We start from the raw sequence: 11,414 nt of genomic DNA on the forward strand, positions 1-11,414 counted from the left end.
TACCAAGGCTGAAGAGATGGCTCAGCAGTTGAGAACACTTGCTGCTCTTGCAGAGAACTGGAATCCAGTTCCTAGCACCCATGTTGGGCAGCTCACATGCCTGTAACTCTGGCTCCAAGGATACCCACACATACATGCACAAATAGATACATACACATACACACATGCACAATAAATCTTTTAAAAGCAGAGAAATAGGGGCTGAGAAATGGCTCAGCAGTTAAGATCACTCTCTGTTCTTCTAGAGGACCAAGGTTCGATTCCCAGCACTCACATGGTGGCTAACAACCATCTATAACTCCAGTTCTAGGGAACCTAACACTCTCTTCTAGCCTTTGTGGACATTGCATGCATGTGGTACACCTACATAAATGCAGACAAAATACTTATACACATAAAATAAAAATAATAAATAAGATTTTTTTAAGAGAGAAATAGATTTATGTTGTGGAACACATGGTGCATGCATGTCATTCTGGTACTTGTGAGGCTGAGGCAGGGTGCTCTTCAATTCAAGGCTAACCTGGGCACAGTTATAACAAGGCACTTTCATCTGGTGTGCCCTCACTGTTATCCAGGGACAGCTGTTGCATGGGTTTGCTCTATCAAACCCACCTTTAAATGAAACCAGAGTTCCAAAGGGGCTGTTTGTAGACCACACTTTAATAGTCCTGGGCTTTGGGTGAGACCCCCAGTTCACATTATAAACAGAGGAAGGAGTGGTTCACAGGGAGGTAATGCAGTCACTCCTTACTGAAAGCACAGGTAACATCCCAAACCAGCAGATTAGCCAAGCAGAAGCCCCTCCCAGATGAACCTGAGCCCTTGGCTCTGCCCCTGCTGGAGCCAGTGTCAAAAGACAGCAGCTCACCTTGAGTGAAAAGGTGCATTTGGAAACAGCCAGTGTGCAATCTGTATGACTCACAGAGCACACGTCCCAATCCCAAGGGATCCAACATCCCCAACCCACAGACAACCCACATGATTCCCACACTGAGATGTGTTTCAAAAGAATGCAAAGCTTATGTCTCCAGCTGAGAGACTCTGCAGGCACACAGGGCACCTCCCTCGGTGATGGGACAAGGCTGGGGACCTGCTGCTAGACACAGGCCTCAATCTGTCCTTAGCCCATGGACTGTATGGAATCTCCATCTGGCCCAAGGGAGAGCCTCAGGATGGTTACTCTGTTCTCTGTCACAGACCTTCTCGGATGAGGACAGCCCATGGGTTTACGACCCTCTGCAAGAAGTGTCAGCCTGCCTACAGCCTGGGACACATGGGATTTTCCCAGTGCATATGTTCCAGGAGGCCACCACAGGAAGTAGGGCTCATACCCATCAGGGCACAGCATATGGGCTAGAAGACCTCACACAGAGAGGCTCTGAGGCATCCTGGTAACTCTTAAGGCCAATGGAACTCCAGAGCATCCAAGCTACTTGGTGGCTGTGGGCCACCAGTCTGGCACCAATGCAGTCACAGTCACCTGTTGGCTATCAGAGGTCCTAATATGGAGAGGACTCTTGATTGTCTCTGACCTAAGCAGGGCCAGCCCCATATGCCCCTGGCCAGCCCTGAACTTGCCAGCCACCTGTCCTGTTGCAGTCACCACTAAGGTGCCAGGATCAATGCCACTGGCAGGCAAGGGACCCTTAAGACGCACGGGGAAGAGGCGCTTGCGAATGACACCTGTGTGGTGGGTGCGGGCCGTCAGCTCCTGCCCAATGTAGCAGCCCTTGGTGAAGCTCACGCCATTCATGAAGGCCAGGTTGGACTCCAGGGGTAGAGCCACCCCTGGGGGCAGGTCACAGACCCCCTCTGGGATGCCTGTGGGGGTCAAAAACCAGAGAGAATAAGCTCCTTCTAGCATCTACCCATTTCCTCTGCCTCTCCTGGGGTTCACCCAACCCTTCTGCCTCCTTCTGAGGTCCACCTAGCCCCTCTGCCTGTGCTGGGATCCACCAACCCCTCAGCCCTTCCTGGGGTCCACTCAGAACTTCTGCTCCTCCTGGGGTCCACTGGGTCCTGAGGTCCACCTGGCCCCTGTGTATCTTCTGGGGTCTACCCAGCCCTTCTGCCTTTGCCCCTCCTGGAGTCCACCTGGGCCCTCTAAGCCTCACCACCCCTCCCCCAAGACCAGCTTGGCATGGCTGCCCCTCTCCACCCAACCCATACCTTGCTGGTACCGGTGCATGTGATAATCCTGAAGGTTCCTAAGCTGTCCCTTGGGCACCAGCGCTGGGCCATCATCCTGGGTGAGGAGCCGCCACCCCATATATACAGTCCGGGGATCACGGATGAGGACAGTGGTGGCATCCACCCTCTCCAGCAGTGGCACAGCCTCAAGGACCTGGGGAGTGCTGGGCAGCACAGCCCACACATGAAGCTCTGGCTGCGGCTCCACAGTGACCTTCCGTCGGATCTTATACGTGGAGAGGTGCTTCTGCAGAGCACCCAGAACAGAGCTGTCACATTCCAGGAGAAAGTCTGGTGCCTCCTCAGTGCACAAGGGGAGTCTGTATGAGAGAGGCAGAGGGCTTAGAGCTGGGAGGAGTCCCTGTCCAGTGCTCATCAAGCATGAGGTGAAGACTGAGACACAGAGAACAGCACCCTGGGCCACCCCTCCAGAGTGTGGTATGTGTCCCTAGAGCCAAATCCATGGCTGGCTCATGAGAGACTAAAAGCCGTGCCCACAGCTACATGGGACCATGTCTCCAGAGTGGCCTCCATGCAGCCTGACAGGCAATGGAAATGGCCAATGTGCAGAGCCATAACTTGTATACATGAGGCTACACTGCTATGTCAGGGGTGGGCAAGCCTTGGTCTCATCACTAAACATAGTCAGGTACAGAGAGGCCTGCCCTTGGCAACACAAGACATCTCCAGAATACCCACACTAGTAGCCAAATCCACTGTGGGACCATGAGACAACGGTGACTCCCCACACAGGGCTGGGCTTATAAAGTGTACTGATGGGATCACAGCAGAGAGTGTACTCACTTCCATGTAGGGATGCACCCACAAAGTTCACACTAGGATAAGCTACACCGAGCTGACAGCCACAGGACTCTATGACTGCACAGCAAGGCAGAGAGCCCCCAGCTGCTGTGCTTGGCTGAGCTGAGACAGCTGTGAAAAGGTACTGCCCCTACATAGCTACTGAACCCAGAAGTCCTACAATGGCTGATGCAGGGCCAGCCTCATACCACCTGGGCTTTGTGGTAGAGAACCCCACCTCACTGGATCTGAGGGAAAGACAGTGGGGCTGGGAATGAAGAACAAGCTGGGGTCAGGGACTGGGTACCAGACAACCTGCCAAGGAACGACTCAATATACCAGGAGGTTCCAGGACATAAAGGGCTGGGGATAGACTTGGTCAGACCAAGGGTATGCAGTCATCACCTGGAAAATATGTCCTATGAAGGCAACTGAGAGCAAATCTGTTCCTCAGTGCCAGCCATATGGTGGTTAGAACCCAGTCACAGCCTGAGACCATGGAGATCGAAGTTGAGCTGTGCAGAGACAGATGCAACAGAGGCCTGATGCCAGCGAGCAGTAGAGGCAGGCTCAACTTTGCATATTCAGCCCCACCCCCAAGGATGAGGCAAACACCACCTAAGAGAGCACACTGCCCAGACAGTCTGAGGCCACACATGGGGCAGCTCTCAGCCAGGCCCCCAGTCCAGACCTGTCCAGGACAGGACCTCACAGCTTCAATGGCTCTAAAGTGAAGACAGCTCCAGTCCCAATGATAGAAAAGGCACCAGTGGGGCTGGTGAGATGGCTCAGCAGGTAAAGGTGCTTGTCACAAAAGTTGATGACCCAGGTTCAATTCCTGGGACCCACAGGGTGGAAGAAGAGAACCAACTCTTGAAAGATGTCCTCTGACTTCCACATACATGCCATGGCACATGAGCACATACATACAAAATCAGTATTTTAAAACTTTTCTAATAAGGTCGAGTATTAGACACTCAGTGTTACCTCTGGCTTTCGCATCTGTACACGCACACACACACACACACACACACACACAATTTAAATTTTTTCTAATTTTAGTTTTAGAAATTGGGGCTGGCGGGACTGGAGAGATGGCTCAGCAGTTAAGAGCGCTGACTGCTCTTGCAGAGGACCCAGGTTCTATTCCCGGCACCCACCGTCCTTAATTGCAGTTCCAGGGGAATCCGACCCCCTCTTCTGACCTCCGTGGCACGGGTGCACTCACGTATATGCAGACAATACAGTCATACACATAAAATAAAAATAAAATATTTTTTAAAAAAGAACACTTGCAGGCTGGGCGCGGTGGCACCCGCCTTTAATCCCAGCACTCGGGAGGCAGAGGCAGGAGGATCTCTCTGTGAGTTCAAGGCCAGCCTGGTCTACATAGTGAGTTCCAGGACAGCTGGGACTACAGAGAGACCCTGTCTCAAAAAGACAAAAAAAAAACAAAAAACACTTGCTACCTTTGCAGAGCATCCAAGTTTGGTTCCTAGCACCCATGTCAGGCAGCTCACAACCACCCATAACTCCTGCTCCAGGAAATTAAGACACCACTGGCCTCCACAGGAACATACCCCACAAGACACACACACAGAGATAATTAAAAATAAACCTTTTTTTAAAAAATCACTATTAGCCAAACATGGTGGTACATAACTGTAATCCCAGCATTTGCAAAATAGAGGCTAGAGGATCAGGAGTTCAAAATTAGCCTTGGCTACGTAGGGAACTCAAAATCAGCCTGGTCTACATGAAATCATGTCTCAAAAAACTCACTAGTGTTTGCATTAGTTACTTATCTCACTTCTGTGACCAAACACCTGACAAGAAGCAACTCTGAAGGAAGGACTTATTCTGGCTCACGGTCTGAGGGTATAGCCATCATGGGGGAGTCATAACAGCATCTGGGCACACTGCATCCTTAAATCCGGAAGCAGAAAGAGATGTGGGTTCTCAGTTCACTTTCTTCTTTCTGTTCAGTCCAGGACCCCAGCCCACGGGATTAGACATCCCACATTTAGGGTGGGTCTTCCAACCTCAGTTAACCCACTCTAGAAACTACCCCAAGACATGCCTAGAGGTTTGTTTTCTAGATAATTCTAGATCCTGCAAGTTGACAAGTTCTAACTTCCATCAGAGTTACTGAGTTATTTAAACTTATACTTGCAGGCACTCCTAGTGTTCTTATAAACAAGCAAAGATCTTGGGGAAAGGCAATTTACTCCGATTGGCAGCTGCTAGCGTCTCCCTTGCTGCCCTGAGCAAAAGGACTGTCAAACAGGGAGCCAGACCACACTTATGCTGGCACCCCAACCTGGAACCCTCCTTGGATGCCCTGAGAAAATGATGATGGTCATAGCTGAGTGCCTGCTAAAGGCCCAACTTTAGCCAGGGCTGTTTAAAGCAATCTTTATCAGACTTTTTGTCATCACAAGTCTCAGTGAACCCTAAATGACCCTGAAACCACTGCCACCCACACCAAAGGGAAATCATCTCCCCTGGCAGCCTAGCAGAGGGATTGCTATCACTACTGCTAAAGACACAGGGTTATGATTGTCTAAAACACAAGCCTTAATCGTTGTGAAGGTGCCAATGGGCAAGACTGATTAGTCCACAAATCTTCCCATATAGAAGCAGGCTGCTGAAGCTCGTGTGCCGCGTCTGGAGGGAGACGCTCCTGAGCTTCTCTAGTACTGAAGCATTAGACCCAACAAAAGGCTTCCTTCAGTGCTGTTTTCTGGCCTACGTTTAGTTGTGTAGGTTGGGCCAGTAACAGAGAAAGCAGCAGCAGGGATGGCAGAGGTCAGCAGAGGCAGGGGAGCGACTGTGGTGGCACATGAGCAAGGGACAAGCCAAGTTGCAGGATGGACAAGGCTGCCAGCTGCCTGACAGCTGAAGCAGGAGCAGCTGATCATTTTGAAGGCAGAAAAGGAAGGAGGGCAGCGGAAGTAGAGAGATGGTAAGAGCGTGGAAAGCTGAGGCTGAAAAGAGATGAGGGTTTAAGAAGCCAGAGAAGAGAACTGCAGGCCCAGGACACTGAAGAATTCCAGGGAACTGTCAAGCCTTTAGACCCGGGATCTGAGACTGTGCAGAGCTGTGACACTACCTTGTGTTAATGGCTAAGGAATCACAACTTCCTGGGCCTACATAGGAACTGCAACACTGGCTGCTGACGGGCTGAGGAATCCCCATACGCTAGGCCTCCCTGGACTCCACAAGGTGACTGCAACCAAGGGCTGAGGAATTTCCACTTCCTTGGCCCAGAGCTGCTAACATTTGCAGGATCAAGGCTCCCCTCCTGACACTCAAGGTCTTCAACTCTAGAAGACACCACATTCTGGTACTCCCAATGGACAACTGCAGCTACACGGCCCATCCCTGCCAACCACCAAAGGGGATGAAAGCCACCAGAAACCAGCACTTGAAGAGCTTCTTCTTGCTGGCCCAGGATCTCCCTACCCCCACCCTGGTAACACACACAGCCAATGGCATCCTGGAAATGCAGTCAGCACTAAGCCTCCAGGGCAATATCCATGCATTTTCTGCCAAGGGCAGTGACCAGTTTAGGCCTGAGACACCACAGCCCTAACAAGACTGAGGGGAGGAAAATAGGTGTGCTGGGGGTTCTCACAGAAATCGCTACCAGAGTACCACATTGGGTCTGGCCAAAGGGCTGTCATTTGCTGCCCAGGTTCTAGATCCAAAGAGTCTGCTAAGAGTTGGGATACAGTGAACAGATCCCTCAAGTCACATCATCATGGCTTTCAAGATCCCTAGGATAGATAGATGCCCTAGGCTACTCCACAGAAGTACAGGCAGCATCTGCATAGCGACACCATGAATGCCTATTCCCAGTGACCACTTTCCACCTGGAAGAGCCACCCTCACGCATTCAGGAAAGATCTTGAAGACACCGTGCACACACCCAACTCTGAGCATCTACGGGGCTACTGAAGACGCTCCCCAAAATCCAACTCTGGAAGATACCAGGAAGCTCAGGTGGCCAGGACTGGACTCAGGTTTGAGTCAGGGAGGGCTGACCCAAGGGCAGGCCAGAGAGGGTGGGTCTTCAGTGCTGGTTCTGCCACACACATGCCTGCTAGATGGTCCTGAGATTTCAGAACTTGGGTCCTGGTAAGCAAGTGAGAATTCAACTCTATAAATACAGGTTCTGCCCAGTGTGCCCAACAAATGTTACTTATAGTCACAGTCAGGTCTGCACGGCTAATGAGATCATACATGGATACAGCTGGCACTGAAGAGGGCAAACAGGCAAGAAGCAAACGGGATGCTCAGAACACTGACAGTCCGTCACTGGAGACAAGGTGATGTGCAGAGCAGCCCTCGGCACAAAGCCCCAAGGACCAATGCAGTTCCTCCATGCACTGAGGAGGGGGTGACAGTCAAGGCTTAGGGAGCCCCCACCTTGAAGGTATATACCTCTGACTTGACTGGTTGGGAGAAGGCACAAGGCTGTGTGCAAGTCCAACCTGAATGCCTTCCATGGGCCATCCTTCCCTGGGTGCCCTCTTCTCTGTGTCTAGCCCATTCTCCTCTGGACATGTTTTCTGCGGTATCTAATCTAGATCTATGTAGCAGCTCCTCCTGGAGTGCGCCCCTGGGTGTCTATGTCCCACCCAGAAAACCCTCCCTAGGGTGTGTAGCCGGCTCCTCGTGGGAGTCCCTCAATCTCTTCCCAGTCCTACCCAAGACATCTTCCTTGGGTGTCAAGCCAACTCCTCCTGGGAATGCGCCCCTGAGTGCCCAATGAGTACATCCCAGAACATCCCTCCCTGGGGCATCCAGCTAGGCCATCACCTCTGACGCCAACGGCTTCGCACCCAACCCTCGCTCACCCGTACAAGATGACGTCATAGAGCGTACGGCCCTGCACGTTCAGGAAGTGGGCGTACGCCGCGCGCGCAGAGGGTGGGGCCGCGCCGGCCGCTGGACCCGGAAGCGGCAGCTCATTGGTTAGCAGCCCCAGCAGAAAGGGCGCGGCGTCCGGACCGCGCACGCGTAGGAGGGCGCGCTCTTCTAGCAGGAAGCAGGCCCAGGCCACGCTGTCTGCGGAGTCGCAGCGGGGAAAGCTGGAGCCGCAAGCCAGGCAGCGCCTCGGGGCTGCGCGCGGCCGCCAGCGCCAGGCCTGGCCTCCGCGCCCTGCAGCCGCGCTCCGGAGCAGCGCCGCGGCCGCCATCTTGGGCACGAGTGGGGTGCGGGCAGCACAGCGACCCCTGGCGGCGACGGAGGGCGGTGCGCGTGCGTGGGGGGCAGAGTGGGCGGAGCCTCTGCCTGTCCGTCAGTGTGCACGCCCCACCTTCCAAGTAAACCGCTTAGGGCAGAGCCCAGGCAGCGCACTTGCCGCCTTCTTGGTCCAGCTGGAGACGGTTTCTATTTGTAATTACACATAAACGTGAAATTTGCCGTCTTATGCCTGGTGTGCAGGAGGATGCGAGTTCAAGACCTGCCTGGCCAACTTGGAGCCTGACTTCAAATAAAAGGCAAAAATAGGGTTGGGGATATATAACTCAGTGGTAGAGCGCTTTCCAGCAGACAAGAAGCCCTGGACTTGATCCCCAGTAGGGCCAAGATAAAAGGAGGAAGCAGAAAAGAAAAGCATCCAAACATTTCTTTTACCTGTTTCATTGTGGTTAATGAACTGTCTCTGTTTCTGTTTCTAACCCTGTCCTTTGCCCTGAGTGAGACACAAGAGCCTGGAATCTGGTGCCCTCTGAGCTCGGATCTGAATCTGTAACACTCCGCACTCAGATCCATGGCCTGGCACTAAGCATACGTTTCCTTTTATTTTCCTATCTCTTCTGGATTCTGGCCAAAAGTTTAAGCATGCATTTCCTGATACTCTGGACTTTGTTTTGCTGACCTCTGTTCCTAATGTAAAAGACTCCAGCTCCTTCATCTCAGAAACTATTAGGGAAGGGCATCCAGTCTTTGCAAACTGGCTTCTCACATGTTGATCTTGACATTTCAGTCCCTAGTCCTTACTCTTCTACCACAATATGAGGATTCCATATTTAGTGGTTTTTAAAAAATATTTTATTATTTTTATGTGTATAAGTGTATTGCCTGCATGTATGTAAGTGCATCCGTGCTGTGCAACACCCTCGGAGGTCAGAAGAGGGCATAGGATTCCCCTGGAACTGGAGTTAGGGAAGTTTGTTAGCTGCCATGTGGGTGTTGGGAGTCAAACTCCTGTCCTCTGCTAGAGCAGCCAGTGCTCTAACCACCAACCCGTCTTTCCAGCCCCCATATTTAATTTGTGTAGAAACTACCCTGAAAGTCTTTGTTCCTTTGGGCTGCTATGTAAGTAGACTGTGCCCAGGGAGAGTGTGGAGCATGATTTAAAACAGCTCATCTCGCTGGGCGTGGTGGCGCAGGCCTTTAATCCCAACACTCAGGAGGCGGAGGCAGGCGGATCTCTGTGAGTTCGAGGTCAGCCTGGTCTACATAGTGAGTTCCAGACCAGCTGGGGCTACAGGGAAACCCTGTCTCAAAAAAAACCAAAAAAAAAAAAAAATTGTGTGCCGCGGCGGTGGTCGGCCTGCGGTTGATCCCCGATTCTTGCTCCGGCTGCGGCCAGCGGAGCTCCAGGCTGAGGCAGGAGCCGCAATGTCTCAGTCTGTGCAGACAAATAGATTACAAAGAACACCTCAGGAAGCAGTAACAGATGGCTTGGAAATTGTGGTTTCACCTAGAAGTCTACACAGTGACTTAATGTGTCCAATTTGTTTGGATATGTTGAAGAACACCATGGCTACAAAGGAGTGTTTACACCGTTTTGTGCAGATTGCATTATCACAGCTCTTAGAAGTGGCAACAAAGAATGCCCTACCTGTCGGAAAAAACTAGTTTCCAAAATTGGTGACTAAGGTCAGACCCAAACTTCGATACACTCATCAGCAAGATTTATCCAAGTTGTGATGAATATGAAGCTCATCAAGAGAGAGTATTAGCCAGGGTCAACAAGCACAATAATCAGTGAGCGCTCAGCCACAGCATTGAGGAAGGACTGAAGATACAGGCCATGAACAGACTACAGCGAGGCAAGAAGCAACAGATTGAAACGGTAGTGGAGCAGAAGATAATGGCGACAGTTCCCACTGTAGTAATGCGTCCACACACAGCAATCCGGAAGCAGGCCCTAGTAACAAACGGACCCAAACATCGGATGATTCCGGGCTAGAACTGGATGATAACAATGCAACATGGCAATTGATCCAGTGATGGATGGTGCTCGTGAAATTGAGTTAGTATTCAGGCCCCATCCTACACTTATGGGAAAAGATGATAGTGCGAAGACAAGATATATAAAAACTTCAGGTAATGTGACTGTTGATCACTTATCCAAGTATCTGGCTGCGAGGTTAGCTTTAGAAGAATTTCGAAGCAAAGGAGAATCAAACCAGATGAACCTTGATACAACCAGTGAGAAGCAGTACACCATTATATAGCAACGTCCAGGGGCCAGTTCTCTGTATTAAATGGCTCTTTTTCTTCGGAATTGGTCAGTGAGAAATACTAGAAAGCGAACAAACCCATGCACCCACCAAGGAGCACAAATGAGCTGTTAAAACTCAATTCTGAGACTGAACTTTTTTTTTTTCTTTTGTCTTTTTGAGACAGGGTCTCCCTGTAGCCCAGCTGTCCTGGAACTCATTATGTAGACCAGGCTGGCCTTGAACTCACAGAGATCTGCCTGCCTGTGCCTCCAGAGCGCTGGGATTAAAGGCATGCGCCACCACACCCAGCTGAGACTGAACTTTTTATAGCCTATTTCTTTAATATTAAAGATGTACCATCATTGCTTTTATGGACAGATCTGGGGTATGTTCAGTTTTCTTTCTGAGCCATACTCGTTTATACTATTAGATTGATTTCTCCTTAATTTAAGACTTTTTGGAAAGGACTGTACTAATTCAGTACTTTTTTTCCCTTTTAATAATATAACTAAGTTATGTGCATACACAAAGTATGGTTCCTTTTAGAGCACCCTTTGACTTAGGAGTTTTTCATTGTTCTGGGGATTTTTTGGAGGCAGGGTCTCATTATGTAGCCCTGGTTGGCCTGGAACTTACTGACTAGACCAGACTTGCTTCAAACTTGCAGTGATTCTCCTGTCTCTGCTTTCCAAGTGCTAGGAATACAGGCGTGCATGAGCACACCAGGCTTTAGTTTGATACTCTTAAAGATTCCATCAGCCATCTTTTCCTGTCTCTCCTCAAGTTTTTTAGGCCTAAAGAATGTTAGATAATATGTATTCTTTTTTCCCCTTGAAGTCTTGTATATTTACAGTTTTGTGTATAAACTGTAGTATCTTCATGAAGACCGAGGCTCAAATTTACTAACGCTTAACAATTCTCATAGGATTATTATTTTCATGGTATTTTCTTACATAA

At 50.5% G+C, this 11,414-nt stretch overlaps 1 protein-coding gene and 1 pseudogene across 3 annotated transcripts; one reads left to right on the forward strand and one right to left on the reverse strand.

Annotated features, from left to right (window-relative positions):
* Positions 1-654: 654 nt before the first annotated feature.
* On the reverse strand, positions 655-8,197 carry Iba57 (iron-sulfur cluster assembly factor IBA57). Of its 3 annotated transcripts, none has more exons than XM_008827026.3 (3): positions 7,857-8,197; positions 2,173-2,513; positions 655-1,824 (listed from the first exon to the last, which is right to left on the reverse strand). In XM_008827026.3, the coding sequence occupies exons 1-3, from the start codon at positions 8,195-8,197 to the stop codon at positions 1,433-1,435; spliced, it is 1,074 nt and encodes a 357-aa protein (XP_008825248.1). In that variant the 3' UTR covers positions 655-1,432. The 3 variants fall into 3 exon arrangements, with proteins under 3 accessions (XP_008825248.1, XP_029416444.1, XP_029416445.1); XM_029560584.1 differs by lacking the exon at positions 7,857-8,197 and adding an exon at positions 7,707-7,823; XM_029560585.1 differs by lacking the exon at positions 7,857-8,197 and adding an exon at positions 7,441-7,583.
* A 1,430-nt stretch (positions 8,198-9,627) lies between these two features.
* LOC103729068 lies at positions 9,628-10,581 on the forward strand (annotated as a pseudogene).
* Positions 10,582-11,414: the final 833 nt, after the last annotated feature.

The sequence above is a fragment of the Nannospalax galili genome, unplaced genomic scaffold, assembly GCF_000622305.1.
Source record: "Nannospalax galili isolate Female #2095 unplaced genomic scaffold, S.galili_v1.0 scaffold1812, whole genome shotgun sequence".
NCBI lineage: Eukaryota > Metazoa > Chordata > Mammalia > Rodentia > Spalacidae > Nannospalax > Nannospalax galili.